This window comes from Gorilla gorilla, chromosome 14 (genome assembly GCF_029281585.2).
Source record: "Gorilla gorilla gorilla isolate KB3781 chromosome 14, NHGRI_mGorGor1-v2.1_pri, whole genome shotgun sequence".
Lineage (NCBI taxonomy): Eukaryota > Metazoa > Chordata > Mammalia > Primates > Hominidae > Gorilla > Gorilla gorilla.
In genome coordinates, this window is record NC_073238.2 from 38,962,141 (window position 1) to 38,980,513 (window position 18,373).

The 18,373-nt window shown below is 50.2% G+C and overlaps 1 protein-coding gene and 1 long non-coding RNA gene across 2 annotated transcripts in view; one reads left to right on the forward strand and one right to left on the reverse strand.

The window, feature by feature from the left end:
• The first annotated feature begins 1,989 nt into the window (after nucleotides 1–1,989).
• Nucleotides 1,990–18,373, forward strand: part of ATP12A (ATPase H+/K+ transporting non-gastric alpha2 subunit) — a 31,691-nt gene continuing 15,307 nt past the window's right edge. Inside the window, exons 1-11 of the mRNA XM_004054265.5 lie at nucleotides 1,990–2,382; nucleotides 3,154–3,312; nucleotides 6,828–6,887; nucleotides 9,853–10,056; nucleotides 10,795–10,908; nucleotides 11,871–12,005; nucleotides 12,137–12,254; nucleotides 12,515–12,783; nucleotides 13,964–14,162; nucleotides 14,322–14,431; nucleotides 15,978–16,112. Coding sequence (XP_004054313.1) covers nucleotides 2,374–2,382; nucleotides 3,154–3,312; nucleotides 6,828–6,887; nucleotides 9,853–10,056; nucleotides 10,795–10,908; nucleotides 11,871–12,005; nucleotides 12,137–12,254; nucleotides 12,515–12,783; nucleotides 13,964–14,162; nucleotides 14,322–14,431; nucleotides 15,978–16,112 — 1,512 coding nt within the window. The 5' untranslated portion in view covers nucleotides 1,990–2,373. The remainder of the gene's footprint in view (nucleotides 2,383–3,153; nucleotides 3,313–6,827; nucleotides 6,888–9,852; nucleotides 10,057–10,794; nucleotides 10,909–11,870; nucleotides 12,006–12,136; nucleotides 12,255–12,514; nucleotides 12,784–13,963; nucleotides 14,163–14,321; nucleotides 14,432–15,977; nucleotides 16,113–18,373) is intronic.
• On the reverse strand, nucleotides 10,542–16,252 carry LOC129526174 (uncharacterized). The gene is made up of 3 exons (XR_008670789.2): nucleotides 16,189–16,252; nucleotides 11,070–11,183; nucleotides 10,542–10,615 (listed from the first exon to the last, which is right to left on the reverse strand). It is a non-coding gene; the product is annotated as an uncharacterized lncRNA (long non-coding RNA).

Genomic DNA, 18,373 nt, shown 5'->3' on the forward strand with positions numbered 1-18,373 from the left:
AACCCAGGCTTCAGATTCTGCCCTTTTGGAACGGAAGAAGGAGGGAGAGTGGGGAAAGACCTGTGTGTGCAGCACTATGGAGACAGTTCACTATGTCGAGTACAACACATTCCCTTAGTCTCATTTGAAAGCCATGATGAACAGAGAGGTGTGGAAAATCTAAGATCACAAATATGCCATGAGAAAGTATCTTTGTTTCTACTGCTACTTTACAAAACCACGTCTCTAACTGCTAACACTTCAAATTCCCTCAAAATAAGCTTCTTTTCCCAATTGTCCCTCACTACCAACTATAGTCATGCTCTGAAATTATTATGGAAATTTAGCATCTGAAAGAAACAGGAAGTTATAATTAATTCCTAATTAGAATTGGGCACAAGCTTTTTTTTTTTTTTTTTTTTTTTTTTTATTGTGACGGAGTCTCGCTCTGTCGCCCAGGCTGCAGTGCAGTGGCGCGATCTCCGCTCACTGCAAGCTCCACCGTCTCCCGGGTTCACGCCATTCTCCTGCCTCAGCCTCCCGAGCAGCTGGGACTACAGGCGCCCACCACCATGCCCGGCTAATTTTTTTGTATTTTTAGTAGAGACGGGGTTTCACCGTGTTAGCCAGGATGGTCTCAATCTCCTGACTTCGTGATCCGCCCGCCTCGGCCTCCCAAAGCGTTGGGATTACAGGCGTGAGCCACCGCGCCCGGCCGGGCACAAGCTTATTGTTTTTCTTCTACCTTTTCTAAATGTACCCAATGCTCTTCATGTTCTCTGCCAGATGTTCTAGTCACTGCATGATGGGATTGTTACTTTTGCTGCTTCTCTGGACTCCTCACTCTTAGTCATTTTAAATATGGTCAAAATGACAATCTTTCTTACCGTATTTGATATATAACTTTCAAAAAGAATAAAACTTAGCACCCTCCTATTAGTCCTTATCTAAATGGAAACTTACTAGCAGAGCATCAAGGGCCCAATAAAGTGCCCCCTCTTTTGAAACTTATCTCTACTCCCTTTCATATATTTCAATCATGTCAATTTCTTATTGTTCTTCTAAATAGGTGCTGATTACTAAACTCTATTCGTGGGTTTCATTTTTTATGTTCCTCTCCATTAATTAATATTCTTCACTGACTTTAAGACTTCACGATTCATTCTTTTAAAAGAACGTGTTTGATTTCCTCCGCTGTTAACTGCTAAATATCTCTCTGATAATATTGTTTTCAGGCTATCTTTCTCATCTGGAGTAATTATGTTTCAAGTATCAGGGGGAAAATACCTTTTCTATCCTGTGCAAAAACTCATGCTGGGCACTAAGAGCATGGAGCATGTCCCAGTTATCTATTGCTGCTTAACAAACCAACCCAAACTTAGCAGTATAAAACAACCACTGCTTTAGTATGCACATCAACTTTCAGGGTCAGAAATTCTTTTCTCCTTCATGTATAGAGTCTCAGCTGGGAGTGACATAAATAGGTGGAGACAGACCTCTCCAGCCCAGTCCAGCCAACAGCCTCCGCTCCTGCGCACCCGCAGCCTGGGGCCCCAGGTTCCTGTGGTCTCACCCACCCTAATCCTCTCATCTCTCCTCCCCACTCCCTCTCCAAATTGTTTCAGAATTCCAAATTCTTATCTGGATCCGGCAAATTAATTCAGCTACTCTTCAGAGTCTCTCAGTTATTCCCAAATTCTCTCGGAAGCTTGAATTTACCTATCTAAACCCATTCTCAAAAACACATTGGTCTTTTCTAGCCGGGACATCTCCAACAGTAGTTGCTGTTAGAAACTGCAATTCCCCCTTCTCTGCATACACATTTTTATAAATTGATTTATTGGTAGGCAAATTACATTTTTAAAAAAAGGCGTGTGTGGGTTTTCAGGGAAGCCTGGACAGGACGTGGGCGCGCCGGGAGCTCGCCGGAGCAGCTGGTCCGGCTCTGGGCGCCCAGCGGGCACCAGGGCTGTACTCACCTGGACGCCGGACCCGCCCCCTAGAGACCCCGCCCCCTGGCGTTCGGCTACTAAAGGGAAGGGGATTCCCAGGGGGGTCCCCAATCCTGGACTCTCCCGACCCCTAGCTGTCGGTCCCCTTCCCTGCGCGCTCGCCGGCGGGTTTCCTACCCTCTGAGGCGTCCGCTGGCCTGCGCCCTGGCGGGGACGTGGGCGGGGCGGGCAGCTTTTAAGGCTGGTGCCACCTCCCCGGTGCAGCGGCTGGCGATCGGCCGCGGAGGTGCGTGCAGGGCCCGCGTCGCCGCCGGTATCTCCACCGCCAACACCTCAGCCACTGCCACTGCCACAGCCACACGAGGCCCCCCACCGTGCGCTCCGCCGCTGCGGTCCCGGATCCGCGCTCCACGCCCGCAGCCCGCGGCGCCACCAGCCCAGCATGCACCAGGTGCGTGCAGCCCCCGCGCCGGCCGAGGACGCGAGACGCTGGGCCAAGGCCCCCGGGGACCGGAGCAGGCTGACGGGAAGCGAGGAAAAGGCGAAGAGGAGAAACGCCCCGTCCCGGGGCAAGGGGAGGCCGCCTTTCCTCTGAGCGCCCCCGGCCTGGGCACCGCTTCTCTGACTCCCCGCCACGGCTCCGTGCGGCCGCCGGGGCTGGCTGGGGAAAGAAGCCAGTCCAGAGGAGCGAGAAGGGGCCAAGTGGTCCTAGGCCAGCTCCATGGCACCTGCGGGCTCCGACTCGGAGGATGGGGTGACATGGATTCGTTGCGGTCTGAAAAGCCCTCCGGTTAGGGCCCCCTGATCAGGACTGAGGGTCGTAAGCTTAGTGGGTGCCCCCTCCCCAAGAAACAGGACGCAAAGCTGTTGTGTCCCCTGGGAAGGACACCTCAGAGGAAACCTCACAGCTCCTTGGAGGCATCAGTCAGGAGTTGGGGGGGTAACTTCCCACCTGCTCCACCCAGAGAAGGGTCACCCTGAGGAGCTGCTGGCTGGCCTGTGCCCACTCCGCCTCCCCTCTACACGGACGGAGAGGAAGCCAAGGTCGGCGGGAGGTGGGGGAGAGACTCCACTGTCCGACTCCCTCCGGCCTCCCCAGAGGAGGGAAGGAAAGGGAGAAGGGGCTCCTGACTCCTGCAGGTCCTGACCCTGCAGAGGGGCGCTCAGCACCTCTTCGGAAACCCCATTTGGGGCCAATATTGCACCTGGGCTTCTCTTTCAGAAAACCCCAGAAATTTACTCCGTGGAGCTCAGCGGAACTAAGGACATCGTGAAAACAGACAAGGGGGATGGCAAGGAGAAGTACAGAGGTCTGAAGAACAACTGCCTGGAACTCAAAAAGAAAAATCACAAAGAGGAGTTTCAGAAAGAACTCCATCTGGTCAGTAGCCTTAAGCCACAGGGGTCCTGCCGGCTATGGCCCTTCCCCGCAAGAGCTTGCCCCTAGAACCCACCTCTTACCACAGACATTCAGTCTGAGGGATTTGAAATCCCCTTGAGATTGGTCTCCTTGTGTGTGGTGTGTGGTGTCTGCGTGGTGTGTCTGTGTGGTGTGTGTGTGGTGTATGTGCGGTATGTGTGTATGTGTGGTGTGTGGTGTATCGTGTGTGGTGTGTGTATATGGTGTGTGGTGTGTGTGTATGGTGTGTGGTGTGTGTGTATGGTGTGTGGTGTGTGTATATGGTGTGTGTATGTGTGTGGTGTGTGTGTATGGTGTGTGTGTGTGGTGTATGTGTGTGTATGGTGTGTGTGTGTGGTGTGTATATGTGTGTGGTGTGTGTGTCTGGTGTGTGTATGTGCATGGTATGTGTGGTGTGTGTGTAGCATGTGGTGTGTGTGTAGTGTGTGGTGTGTATGTGTGGTGTGTGCTGTGTGTGTGGTGTGTGTGTAGTGTGTGGTGTGTATGTGTGGTGTGTGCTGTGTGTGTGGTGTGTGTGTGATGTGTGTGTGTGCGCACGCACGTGTGTGTGTGTGTATGTGTGTGTGTTTTGAATGGTGTGATAGTATCCACCCAGAGGTCAGGGCCTCTGCAGGATTCCTGCATTCTGGTTGGAGGCAGTCCCTGTAGAACTCAGAAGGAAGAGCCTCTGATTCCAGGCCCCACAGGCATGGCCAGACCTCTCTCCCCGCAGCTGCTTCAGTGAGAGTTAAGTAACCACTTGCCAGTTTTCAACTGATTAGTAAAACTATTTGAGCTGGAACTTCTGAGGAGGAAAACCAAAGCCCCTAGGCCATGCTAGATTGCAGGTGTGAAACCTCATGGAAAAGCAGTTTCAGTGGTAAAAATGTGGAGCTTGGATTGGGAGGACCTCAGGCCCCATCAGAGTCCCACTTCTCCACTGAGCTGAAACTGGCAACAAATGACTGACCCTAACTGAAGGTCCATTTCCTTTATGTAAAATGGGAAATAAATAATTTGCTGGGGTCTATGAGGGGAAAAAATGAGATGAGGATTTTGTAATTCATGTGCTTTAGGGGAGTACAATATTATTATTATTAAGGAAGAGCTCTGGAGTTATTAAAACTAGCCTTTTTTTTTTTTTTTTTTTTGAGACAGAGTTTCGCTCTTGTTGCCCAGGCTGGAGTGCAATGGCGCTATCTCGGCTCACTGCAACCTCCACCTCCTGGGTTCAAGCGATTCTCTTGCCTCGGCCTCCCGAGTCACTGGGATTACAGGCGGCCGCCATTACACCCAGCTAATTTTTGTTGTTTTTAGTAGAGACGGGGTTTCCCCATGTTGGCCAGGCTGCTCTCGAACTCCTGACCTCAGATGATCCACCCGCCTCAGCTTCCCAAAGTGCTGGGATTACAGGCGTGAGCCACTGTGTCCAGCCCAAACTGGCCACTTTAATAATAAAACTGCCTTGGGTCTGAAATGTGACAGATTTTATCTTGGGAACACTGAAGGGGAAACTTCTACACGGAGCTTGAGATGGGCTGGATTGTCCCCACCGTCTTTGGCAGATCTTAAAGCTCTGTGACTCCTGAGGGGAGTCTCTTTTGTGCTAGAGAGCCATTTGTTAAGTATTCAGAAACTTGGCAGGCTGACTGACATCCTGTTAGCAGCTTCAAACTTGGTTCTAGTGAGAAATCAGCAAACTCTACAAATCCGAGCTTTGTATTTATCTTTCCTGGAGAGTTTGTTAAACATTTAACAGCACACCACTGGGCATTTGTCCGTATCTATCATGAGAGACATTTAAGAACACTTCCCTGAAACTGGACTGACCTCAATTCAAATCCCAGTATAAGTGAAGTTCAGTTTCCTATTTTGAAAAATATAAGAATTTTTTTTCTACCTCTTAGGGTTACTAGGAAGATTAAATGAGATAAAACAGGGAAAAGACAGCACAGCACCAGACGATAGATTGTTCTTATTATTTCCCATTATCTCTAGCATTTAAGATTGAAGACATATCTGTTTTTCCCTTGACATTACAAGGGTCCTGTGATTTTCAGCAGCGTATTGAATGCTTTTGCCTCCCAACCTTTCTTGGCAAATTAGTGCCTAATGACAACTGAAGTATCCCGGCCTTTGAATGAAAGGGCCAGGCAATGACCCGAGGGGTGGGTGGGGTGCTGCCCTGTGCTAGTCCAGTGCTGGCCAGCAGAGGGCACCCCAGATAACCACCACCACCTCGCCCCACCCCTCCCCCATGCTCTCATCCCCAAGCCCAGGGTGAAGGGACCTTAAAGTCTGAGGTCCATGCATGCAAACAATGGCTCGGATCATCCACTACTTGTATCTGCCCAAAACTTAGTGGGTTGTGCTGTGCTCTGTGCAGAACACAGCCTTAATCTTCTGAATCCCCAGCAATATCACACTCAATCAGTATTAGTAGAAGGGATGAAGGAGCAAAACAGAATCTGGCTGAGAAGAGGGCTAGAAGCAAGATAATAATGATAATAATGAATTCTGCTTTATTGGAAGCCTAGTCTCTTATTGCAACATGGAACTATTTTTTGCATATACTTAAGACAAGAGATGATGTGAGCACCAGTCAACAGTATCAATCATTGTTTCAGACAATCAGGGTTTAAAAAATCCTGAGTGCTGGACTTTCTAGGGCGAGTGAGGAAGACTTACCCTAGATTTTCTGCTACAGGAAGAGACTTCTTGTCCTTTAGCCCAGTGGTTCTCAAAGGGAGAGGAGGATTCCCCCATCCCTCTCCCAGGGGAAAAATGGAAACATTTTTGGTTACCACAACTGAGGGGAGGATGTTAGTGGGTGGAGCCCACAACAAAGAATTATTCGCCCAAAATGGCAGCAGGGCCACGGGTGAGAAACCCTGCTGTAGTCTAATGATTCTGTAGCAGAATTCACAAGTGGCAGCCACAATGGTGTGGGTTTATTCAGCAGAACTTTTACCTGCAGGGTTTCTCTGCCCAGTGAGCTCCCTGAGCGTCACAGCTTGAGTGAGGGAAGCTGCTTTTCCCTGCCAGAGCCCACACAGCGAAGGAGGAGGAGTTGTGCCAGCCCAGGAAGCGGTTCTAGTGTGGTTTTGCCATCAGCCTCAGCCAATCCCAGGGTTCAGGCCTGAGGGAAGCCTCTAGCTCACTGGCACCTGGAAGACGAGGGTGCCAGAACCTGTATGCCCTGGAGTTCAGGTTGAAGCGAGGTGCATGGCTTTGTTCAGAAAAGCTGCAGGCAGCTTCTTGGTAGTAACAGCAAGTGCAGGATTGTGCCGACTCAGGGACAGTCACTCCTGAGGCAGTGCCATCCTTCACTGGGCAGCTGCCTGGCACAGGGGTTCTTTCTCTCCTGTCCCCCACACTCCTCGATCCCCTCCCATCCTCAGGGCTGCTACTCCCAGCTTCCATGGCTGGTCAAAGCCTGGGGCTTGAGTCTTTTGGAATTATCTAATTCACTCTGTTCTTCCTTTCATGGACTTCAGGATGACCACAAACTCAGCAATAGGGAATTGGAAGAGAAATATGGCACAGACATCATTATGGTGAGTCGTGGGAACCAGGGATTTGGAAGAGAAGCCTCCCAACTCTGCAGAGGGAAGGCTGTGTGTGGCAGGGGGTGTGTGGAAGAGTAGCGGCACCTTTAGGAGGAGGGGCCCCTGCAGCGCCTTTGAGACTGCAGTTATTTGCATCTGGACACAGTTCAAGTCAACAGAAAAACCTACTGTGGGGCTCACACTGGCCTGGCAGTGAGGGGGACCAAGAGGGACAGATGACCCCTGGCCTCAAGGAGAAAGTGGCTGGGTAGGGGAGGCAAATGTGTACGGAAGTGTCCTGAGATTCACTCTATCCCCCTGGGATGGCTACAAGAAGTAGAAACGCTATGCTGGGAGAAAGGTGGATTCTGACGGAAGGGGCCAGAGCCAGCTCTCGGGCTGCTGCCATGTTTGCGCTGGGACTCAAAATGCTTCAGATTTAAGCTGGTGGGGGACCCCAGGGCCAGTAAGCACAGAGCCTGCTTGGAGAGAATCTGGGCTTGCCGGAAGCTAGCATGTGTGGAGAGGGGACAGGTGCAGCAGGAATGAAGCCAGGAAGGTCATCTGGGTGAAGCTGTCAAAGTATTCACATTAAACTAATGAGTAGGAGCTGTCTTAGAGGCAGAAGGGACATGGTTTCCACACATGGAGGTGCTTTCATTGGTTTTCAAAAGGCAGTTCTCATAGAAGATTCTTTTTTTAAAGTGAGAAATGGAAGGGTCTAGAAGAATGGAACAACAGCCCAGGACTGTGAAATGAGGATCTGAAATAATGTCGAAAGACATTACAGGGGCGGGACATGGTGGCTCAGGCCTGTAATCCCAGCACTTTGGGAGACTGAGGTGGGCAGATCACCTGAGGTCGGGAGTTTGAGACCAGCCTGACCAACATAGTGAAACCCCGTTTCTACTAAAAATACAAACAATTGGCAGGGCATGGTGGCACATGCCTGTAATCTCAGCTACTCAGGAGGCTGAGGCAGGAGAATCTCTGAAACCCAGGAGGCAGAGGTTGCGGTGAGCCGAGATCATGCCATTGCATTCCAGCCTGGGCAACAAGAGCAAAACTCCATCTCAAAAAAAAAAAAAAAGGGCCGGGCGTGATGGCTCACGCCTGTAATCCCAGCACTTTGGGAGGCCGAGACGGGCGGATCACGAGGTCAGGAGATCGAGACCATCCTGGCTAACACGGTGAAACCCCGTCTCTACTAAAAATACAAAAATTAGTCGGGCGCGGTGGCGGGCGCCTGTAGTCCCAGCTACTCCGGAGGCTGAGGCAGGAGAATGGCGTGAACCTGGGAGGCGGAGCTTGCAGTGAGCGGAGATCGCGCCACTGCCCTCCAGCCTGGGCGACAGAGCGAGACTGTGTCGAAAGAAAAGAAAGAAAGAAAGAAGGAAGGAAAGAAAGAAAGAAAGAAAGAAAGAAGGAAGGAAAGAAAGAAAGAAATTGCAGAGAGACACAACCAGCAGGACTTGCGGGGATTTTTATTGAGCCCCTCATCTCGCTAGTCATGTCACAGCAGCAGGAGGAGGAGAGCCGGTCGGGTGATGGGCTGGGGTGGGGGCAGGGAGGTGAGAGCAGGGAAGGCAGGAGGGTGGAGGCGATGATGAACTTATTGTGAGTTATACCAGGAGAAGTCTCTCCGGAACACCCCTGAGGAAACGTTCCACAGTTATTCAGAAAGATGAGTCTGGGGTTCTGGAAAAGGAATTGGAGTGGAGGGAGATGGGATCGAGGTGGTGAGCCTGAATCTAGCCATTCAACAGATATTTGAATCACTACCACAGAAAAAGCATGAGACCCAGGAGAGAACACAAAAATGACCAAGACTGGCCTGTCATGGTGGCTCAGGCCTGTAATCATAGCACTTTGGGAGGCCAAGGTGGGCAGATCACTTGAGGTCAGGAGTTCGAAACCAGCCTGGCCAACATGGTGAAACCCTGTCTCTACTAAAAATATTTTAAAAATTAGCCAAGTGTGGTGGCCGCTGCCTGTAATCCCAGCTATTTGGGAGGCTGAGGCAGGAGAATCGCTTGAACCCAGGAGGAGGAGGTTGCAGTGAGCCGAGATCGCACCAATGCACTCCAGCTTGGGCAACAGAGCGAGACTCTGTCTCAAAAAAAAAAGACCAAGACAGAGTCCTGCCCTTTAAGTAGCTTACAACATAATTAGGGAGAAGAGGTATCTACAGACTTGTCCACCAAAGATCGTTTGTGGGGGAAATTCCTGCGAACATGTAGGGTTTCAAAGGTGAGGGTGCCTCACGGATGGCAGGCCCCCCAGGGCAGGGGCTGCTCACATGGGCTCAGGGCTTGGGTAGGATTTATGCCTGTCAAGATGAATGAGAACTTAGGCTGGATGTGTAGAAAGGTAGAAAAGGAGCAGGCGTAAGGATGGAAACTAAAGCCACATGCTCTCTATGCAGGATTCCAGAAGCTTCCCTATTTCCTGGGGAGTTACTGCATTGCCCTTAGCCCTGGTGAGCAGCTTCTTCATTCCAAGTCCTCCTTCATCAAATTAGTCCTCTCGCCGGATAAACCTCTAAGAAACTAAAACCCCTTAGCAGAGCAGAGTGCAGTGGCTCTGGACCCAGTCACCACGTTGAACCTGGTCGCTACCATTGACAGGCCAGGTCCCTTCGACAGGTTACGTAATTTCTCTGTGCCTCAAATTCCACCTCTGCGAATGACGACGAGAGGGAGGAATAATGGCCCCTGCCTCAAGGGTTATTTTAAAGACTAAATGAGTGAATATACAGAGCACAGTGCCTGGCTGGTATTAAGTATTTTATAGTCTTTCAAAAAAGCTGGGCAGCTGGAGAAGTGAGGCACGGTCTGCTTTTCTCAGGACCTTCTTTGGGCACATTAATGCCTCACCCCAAGCTGCAAAAATATGCAGCCCAACCCCTGAGGGAGGAGGAATGTCTAATTCGTATTTGTCTTGGTTGTGCATGTGCTTTGTTTGGCTTTCCCAGGGTCTCTCCAGCACCAGAGCTGCCGAGCTCCTGGCCCGGGATGGGCCCAACTCCCTCACCCCTCCCAAGCAGACGCCTGAGATCGTCAAGTTCCTCAAGCAGATGGTGGGGGGGTTCTCTATCCTCCTGTGGGTGGGCGCCTTTCTCTGTTGGATTGCATATGGGATTCAGTACTCCAGCGACAAGTCTGCATCCCTGAACAACGTAAGGCTCTGGGGTGTCCCCTCCTGGTTTTGCTGGCAGAGCCATCCAGTGAGGCCTTGGGGGCACAGCTGGGGGCTGAATGCCACTGCCTAGGTATGGGAAAGTCAGGCATTTTCCCAGCTGTAAAACAGAAATTCTGTCTGGCTTTCTGATCTTCTAGAGGCAGTGTGGGCATGAAGAGGGATACACAAAACACCTTGAATTTTTAAGGGGGAGAAAATCTGCATCCATGTGAAGTAGTTTGGGGTTCTGTCTCCCCCAAGCTAACCTCTTCCTTTAACACGGAGAGCAGCTGTGCCTGCCGAGACATGAGTACCAAATCCACAAAACTGAATTGGCCAACGTGATGCCAAGAGACAGAAGCCAGAGGCAACAAGCTACATGTCATAGGATTGGATTGGCATGAAATATGCAGAACAGGCACATCCTTGGAAGCAGGAACCAGATCGGTGATGCCAGGGCACGGGACAGGAGCAGGGAGTGACGGCAGAGGGGCCGGGGGGATCTCCGGGCAGGATGGAGATGCTCTGAGGCTGCGGTGGAGGGTGGTTTCATGGCTCTGTAAACTTAAAAAAAAAATCAGTAAGTTGCGCACTTAACATGGGCGAATTCCATGGCCTGTAAATTATACTAGGGCATAACTGCCTGCATTGCATCCTCCCGTGGAGAGCTCTAGCCCCAGGGCCTGGCTGCTTCCCACTGCTGGTTTCTCTGACTGACGCCCTCCTTCTCACCCAGGTGTACTTGGGCTGTGTGCTTGGTCTGGTGGTCATTTTAACGGGGATCTTTGCTTATTACCAAGAGGCAAAAAGCACCAACATCATGTCCAGCTTCAATAAGATGATCCCTCAGGTGAGTGGCAGCCACCTATCCTCTGGCCTCTGGTGACTCCCGGGTGAGGAAGCCTCAGCTGGGAGGGGCACAGGGCCCTGAGGGCTGCAGGTTCCCACTTCCTTCCCTGTCGGAGCAATCGTGGGTGAATTAACCCATCTGTCAGAACCCCAGTTCCTCACAGGATTTTGATGGTCAAATGAGGCACCACCCAGGGCAGTGCTGGTTAGCGCAAGGCATCTTCTGTTCCTGCTCCTCAGTGTTTGTGGATAGTCCTTCTGGGTTCTGGAAGGGACCTGTGGAAGGTCAGAGAGTGTTCTTTCACTGGCAGCCAAGGAGACCAGCCTGCAATTGTTTATCTGTGACCATTTTTGCTCCTGAGCCCCAGAATGCATTTGGCGGGGAAGCCCAGTGCTCCCTTCTTCCCCAAAAACCCCTGTCAGGTGTCCACACTGTCTCTGGCCCAGAGAACTGTGGGCTGGAGAGATTCTGGGTGGAAAAGATGCCTCCTGCCAAGCTTGAAGCAGGAGATCACCTCGTTAAACTTTCCCTGACACTCGAAAGATTATCAGCCTCCCCAGCCCCACCTTCAGTGTTCTGCCCAGACGCCCAGCCAGGATTGCTCACCCTTAGTGGTCTCCTTTTCTAGGAGGCCCAGGGCTCTGGCTTGGCCAGATCTGGCCAACAGCGGCTCTTCTGTTCCAAGAACTCTCCATAAGCTCAAGAAAAAGTAGTTCTTAGAGTCTTCAGGCCTCGGGTGAAGCAGTCTTCTGTTTCATTCTTGCTGTTCTGACAGCCTCACGCTCCAGCAGCAATGCTGTGTCCACAGGGCCAGGTGCAGGCTGCATAACAGCATGGACTCAACAGTGAGAGTGACCAGGAAGTTCCAAGGCCTCTGTCTTGGGGTTCGGTGCGGCACAGACTTGGGGGAGGGCCGGTGTCCTTCCAGGGTCTGAGGCATCTGTCATGGTTTGTTTCTGCAGCAAGCTCTCGTCATCCGAGATTCTGAGAAGAAGACCATCCCTTCAGAGCAGCTGGTGGTGGGGGACATTGTGGAGGTCAAAGGAGGAGACCAGATCCCTGCAGACATCAGGGTGCTGTCTTCTCAGGGGTGTCGGGTAAGCGGCAAGGGGTATCCACCCCAAGGACTATGTTCCAAACCTGCTGGCTCTGTGGTCTTTCCCAGCATCAGTATAAGAGGCAGGGAATGAGGTACCCAGCTGTGAACCATCTTCAACATTTCTTCTAGGTGGATAACTCATCTCTCACGGGGGAGTCTGAGCCCCAGCCCCGCTCCTCTGAGTTTACCCATGAAAACCCCCTGGAAACAAAGAACATCTGCTTCTATTCCACAACGTGTCTGGAAGGTAAAAGGCCTCTGGCTCTCAGCCCACATGTCCACCTGTGTCCTTTCTCCCTCCTGGGCTCTGAGGTCTGTCCTTTGCCACACCCCGTTACAAAGCTCATCCCAGGGGAAGCATGGAACTGAAGGGCCTAGAGGACGATGCTTGGCCTCGGGAATGTGGTGTGCCTATTGATTGTGCCAGCCCCCAGAGAGGGCTGCAAGCTGGCTGCACACCCCTCCTGGCTGAGGACCCCTTGAATAAAGCGTCTACTTCCCCTGTAGGCACTGTCACCGGCATGGTCATCAACACGGGTGACCGCACCATCATTGGCCATATTGCCTCCTTGGCCTCAGGAGTTGGAAATGAGAAGACGCCCATTGCCATTGAGATCGAGCACTTTGTTCACATTGTGGCAGGAGTGGCTGTCTCCATCGGCATCCTTTTCTTCATCATCGCTGTGTCCCTGAAGTATCAAGTCCTGGACTCCATCATCTTCCTCATTGGCATCATTGTGGCCAATGTGCCCGAGGGCCTCCTGGCCACTGTCACTGTGAGTCCATGCTGTTAGACAGCCTGCACCTGGCCCTGTGGACACAGCACTGGTGCTGGGGAGGCACCCACACAAACTGCAATCTTCCCCAAGTCCAGAGCACCACGCCCTCCCCACCAGCGACAACCCTGGAACATTCTGCATAGACTGTTCCTTACAGAGACAAAAAATTTGTCATATTTTTAATATTTGACTGCGTTTTCCTTGAAAACGTTATGCTTTCAATCTGCAATTCACACAGCTTACTCTGCCCCATAAGATCTAGATAAGACAGACTCCACCATTCACAGGTTTTCTAGAAGCCTGATGCCTTCCGCACATTTCTTTGGCAGTTTCTACAACTTAGGCATTTAGGCACATTGCCACACTCCACTTACCTCTCTTAGGAAAAAAAAAAAAAATCCTCCCATTTTTCCTGCCGAGGACTCCAGCCCTTTCCTGGCCAACCCTAGACCCAGCTGTTTGTATGGGCCCATGTCATTCAGTCCCTAGAGAAGAGCCCCCTCCTCCTCAGTCTCTCCTGTGGGGGTCTCAAGGGGTAGAAGAGGAGGGGGTTTATGTTTCCAGTTTTGTGACTACATGATCATTGGCCTGCTATTGTCCTGACCAAAGAAAAGAGAAGAAGTTTTTGAAGTCCAGGTACCCTCTGACTCCAGGAGACAGTAATTTGGGGAAATTGGAGCCAAAAGAACCCTTTGAGATCTAGGTGTTTAAAAGAATCTTTAAAATATGGAGCTTTTAAAATGAAACAACGTAAAGGCTGCTGAATTCCCCAAAGCAACAAGTGTGTCCTTTGGGACAACTCTTTGGCATGCACTGGTCAGTCTCTCTTACACACTCCTGCTTAGGGATCACAGGAGGCGTCGTGATTGTACGTGAACACGAGCCACAGCAGCGTGTCCGTGTTTGCTGCCCGTGGGTCCCTTGTTTTCTTCAAGTCATGAAGGAACAAGAAAAGCGTCTCATATTTAATCTTTAAAAGAGGATTGTGGCATAGAGGGCTCTTGGCGGCGTATAAGCCACCAGGTCAGCTTAGCTGCGCTGACAACCACACCTCTCCCCTAAAACTAGTCCAGCTGTCTCCTAAAATTCAATCACAGCTCACATTGGCTATTTCTGTATTATTGGACCTGAGTTCAAATGAGGATTTTTCCCAAAGCGTCCTTCCCTCTCCTGCTAGGTGACCCTGTCGCTGACAGCAAAACGGATGGCCAAGAAGAACTGCCTGGTGAAGAACCTGGAGGCTGTGGAGACCCTCGGCTCCACCTCCATCATCTGCTCGGACAAGACTGGGACACTGACCCAGAACAGGATGACAGTGGCCCATCTGTGGTTCGACAATCAGATCTTTGTGGCTGACACCAGTGAAGACCATTCAAGTAAGTCTTATGGAGAGCTCGGTCTGGCCAAAGCTGTGGACTCCATCCTGGGGCTGAGCTGAGCACACAGCAGGGTCTGCAGCCAGAGGATTGCTGGACAGTGACTCATGGACGGCCAGCCCAACCCACAGCAGCCACTGTTCTTTCTCTGTCTTCCAGACCAAGTCTTTGACCAAAGCTCTAGGACTTGGGCCTCTTTATCCAAGATAATAACATTGTGTAACCGAGCAGAGTTCAAGCCAGGACAGGAAAATGTCCCCATCATGAAGGTAATGCTTCTGCAGCACTCGGTCTTAAATCACAGCCAGTTTGTAGTCACTTGCTGAGGTCTGATTGGGTGCTTGATTTCATCTCTCCAGTTGCTTAAAGTTTGTTCAGTGCTTGCAAGAGCAAGTCGGACTCACAAGACATCCAGAAATTTTTCTTTATGCACACTAGCTTTGAGAATACAAAGATACTTAAAAGGTTTCAGAATATTGCTTTAGCGTCTTCAGAAAATTCTGGAAATGAATGCACTTCTAAGTTACTTTCCTGACTTTTCTGCCAGCTAAGTGGATATAATCAAAGTTCCTTTTAATATACACGCCATTCATGGAAATTTAAAGTGTGATTGGATAAAAATAAAAGGACTCCTGTTAACTAGAATATGGCTGCAGACAAAGCTCTACGGGGTCCTGGAATATCGGAACATACAATAAACTCTCCCCCTCCCTCCCTCTCCTCCTTTCCTTCCTCCCTTTTCCTCTCCATCTCAATGAGTCACTGAATCTCTGTTCTCCTGGCTTTTCTATTTGCCATCTGTTTCCTTCCCTGACTCTTTTTCTTTCTTATTTTTTTGTTTGTTTGTTTGCTTTTCTCTCCGTCAGACAGCTCATGAATGCTCTTTTTGGCCAATTGCTTCTTTGTCAATATCTTCCAAATCTTTATGTCCGGTTCTAATTTCTTACCTCAACTCCAACCCGAATCTCCGGCTGGCTGTGTGCTTCCGCTAGGAAGTTGCACAAATCATGCTTGTTAACTTCCACCCGTACCCAGCCTGGCTGCACATCAGTGCCTTGCCCCAATTTTCTAATTGTCTATGATATAACCATTCTATTTGTCATTGGAACAGAATATTTGGAAGTCATCTTTGACTTTATCCTTTCCTTATATCCAGTAAGTCACTAAGTTCTATCATTCTTGCTTCAAAATATACATAACTTTAGTATTTATCAGCAGTACCTTGCATCTAAATAGCCGATTACCGGCTGATTGGAATTAAACCTCTTTGATTCCGGTTTATCCCTCCTGCAGTCTTTCTCGAATGCCACTAATTTCCCTTAATGGGACTTTTATAGTCACTTAACTTTGCTGAAAATCTTTCTGTACTTCCCTGTTTTCTGCTTCTCAAGTCTAGACCTCAGGCTACCTTTCAGGGCCCTCCAGGTCTTGCCACACCCTCCACGTCCTCTTGTACCTTGAACACTCACGGACGAGCCTGCCCCTCATGCCCCTGCACCCGCATCCTGGTTTCTGGAAGGCTTTCTTCTCTGTGTATCGGTAACCCACCTATCTATCAAGATCTAGTTCGTAGCTGCTGTTTTCCACGAAATCTTCAGTCCTCACAGAGGTCCAGCTTCTCCAAACATCCCTAATGCCAGTAGGTGGCACTATTGTTTACACGCTTACCACTGTCTTGCGGCGCTCCCTGATCACGTGATAATGTCTCTCCAGCTAGGTGGTAATGGGATCAGGAGGTGTGTTTTGGGTCCTATGCTGAGGGCATGTTGGTTCATTAAATATGTGCTGCAAATATTTTTCTTCTTTGATTCCCAGAAAGCTGTGATTGGAGATGCCTCAGAAACTGCTCTTTTAAAATTCTCAGAGGTCATTTTGGGTGATGTGATGGAAATTAGAAAAAGAAACCGCAAAGTAGCTGAAATACCTTTTAACTCTACTAATAAATTTCAGGTGAGTTTTTCCTCACAACCGGTAATCTCTGTCATCGGCAGCATGACCTTTCTACTTGCATGCATCCTTTGCTTACCTCATATTTTGAAGGATACCTGACTTCAAAGACAGTCATCAGGGATACAGCACCCGGGCATCTGGTCCCCTAGGTCAAGCTCCCTTGCTGGCCTCCTTCCTAGCCCTGAAGCAGGGCAGAGAAAGAAAGAAAGGCAAGGACCTCATCAGGGCCTGGCTGCTCCTATGAATTAGCCATCTCTGTCACAGGCACACACTCTCTCTCACACACACACACACACTCACACCACCACTATCAGGTACCTTCTGCCGTGAGGAGCAGCAGCCATACTCCAAAGCATAAATGCCAGGTGGGCAGCAGGGAGGCCGAACACCTGCTCCTCTCACCTCTAGTGCATCAGGCCCTTGACCTACGTGGCCTTGTTCCATGTTCACATCCGGCCTGTGAGGTAGGACTGACGAATCCTGACTCAGAGGAGGAAGCAGGCCCTTAGAAAGTGTTGAGAGACCAGAGTCACACAGCACCCAGTGTTCCCAAGCCTGACACCAGGTCCACGATTCTTCCACCATCACACAGAGGGAGTGCGGCACAGTTCAGGCCATGGGAACAAGCCCTGCCCTTTGGGGGGACCGGTGAGCGGCCCCTGGGGTGACAGCCCCGTCGTTTTCTGGGGCCAGCCCCTGTGCTGTGGGTGGGGGTCTCCTTTCCATCCCCTGCTCAGGTAGAAGACGGCCCTCCTTGCCTGGTTATCTCAGCAGGCAGGGCTGGCGGACAGTCAGCCATCACAGCCTCCCCATGTTAAGACAAATGACAGTTGGGAGCCCCAGATCCCCATGCAGATGGGATTTTCCACAGAGCCCACACTGGATCTGGACTTGGGCTTTGCACAACAGTAAAGTATAGAAATAGAATAACCACAACTGTACGTGTGGAGATTTGGTGATTATCCACCCATCTTAGTTCGGATGGCATTTAGGGTTAGGGAAGAACTCTTTTTTTTTTTTTTTTTTTTTTGAGAAGGAGTTTCACTCTTGTCACCCAGGCTGGAATGCAGTGGCACAATCTCGGCTCACTGCAACCTCCGCCTCCCAGGTATAAGCAATTCTCTTGCCTCAGCCTCCTGAGTAGCTGGGACTACAGGAATGCACCCCCTGCCCAGCTAATTTTTTTGTATTTTTAGTAGAGACAGGGTTTCACCTTGTTGGCTGCGCTGGCCTCGAACTCCTGACCTCCGGTGATCTATCGGCCTTGGCCTCGCAAAGTGCTGGGATTACAGGCGTGAGCCACCAAGCCCAGCCTAGAGAAGAACTCTTGTGTTGCAAATGTCTTCTTTGTGGATAGTGAGCCAACAGAGAAACACAGTTAGCTAAATAGACAACTAACCAGAAACATATGATGTAAAATACTCAAGCCAAGAAATCACATCTCTTACGTAAAACCAAAGTGAAAATAGAGTGCGCAACAGTCCTAAAAGACTGTTTTAGGATGAGTATTATTATACTAATAATACTAGTAATAATAGGAGCTATTCTGTGCTAATTTCCACAAGTATTAAATTATTCATTCGCACGACAACGCTGTGGGGTGGCTAGAGGATGAGGAGGTTGAGGTGCTGCGCATCAGTGCACAGTGTGAAGATGGGGTTAGATGATGCCTCCATCAGCAGCAGGACTTGGAGCCCTGCTGAAGCTCCATCTCCCATGGTAAAGGCATGCCCTGTTGCAAAAGGGAGAAAAAGCAGGTTCCATGAGGCCTCATGTACAAGTTGGAGGAGAAAGTGGCTACACAGAGTGGGACTAGAAAGGGGAGAGGGGCCTGTGTGAGTTCCTGCTGAAGAGGTCGGAGGTGCTGTCTGGATGCTGTTAGGGTCATTTTATATCTACACATGAGCGGTGCTCAGCCTCACCAGGGCTTTAGATGTCATGGCCTTGGAAGGAGACGTCTCTGCGGGAAGGAAATAAAATGGAAAGCCTGTGTCTTATTGATTAGAATGGTGATGCCCCAAACACACTGGTCTGTTAAGACATTTGAAACAGTTTACGGCAAATTGGAAAATGTTTTATAAAGTTTTATATAAGGATGGATGTATTTAATTTAAAAGATTATCCTTTGTAGCCACCATGATTAAGGGCAGGGACTCTGGAGCCTGCTAGCCTGGGCTCAAATCCCAGCTCAGCCACCAGATAGCCACCTATTGCTCAGTGACCCTGAGTGAAGCATTGAACCTCTGTGCCTCAGTTTCCTC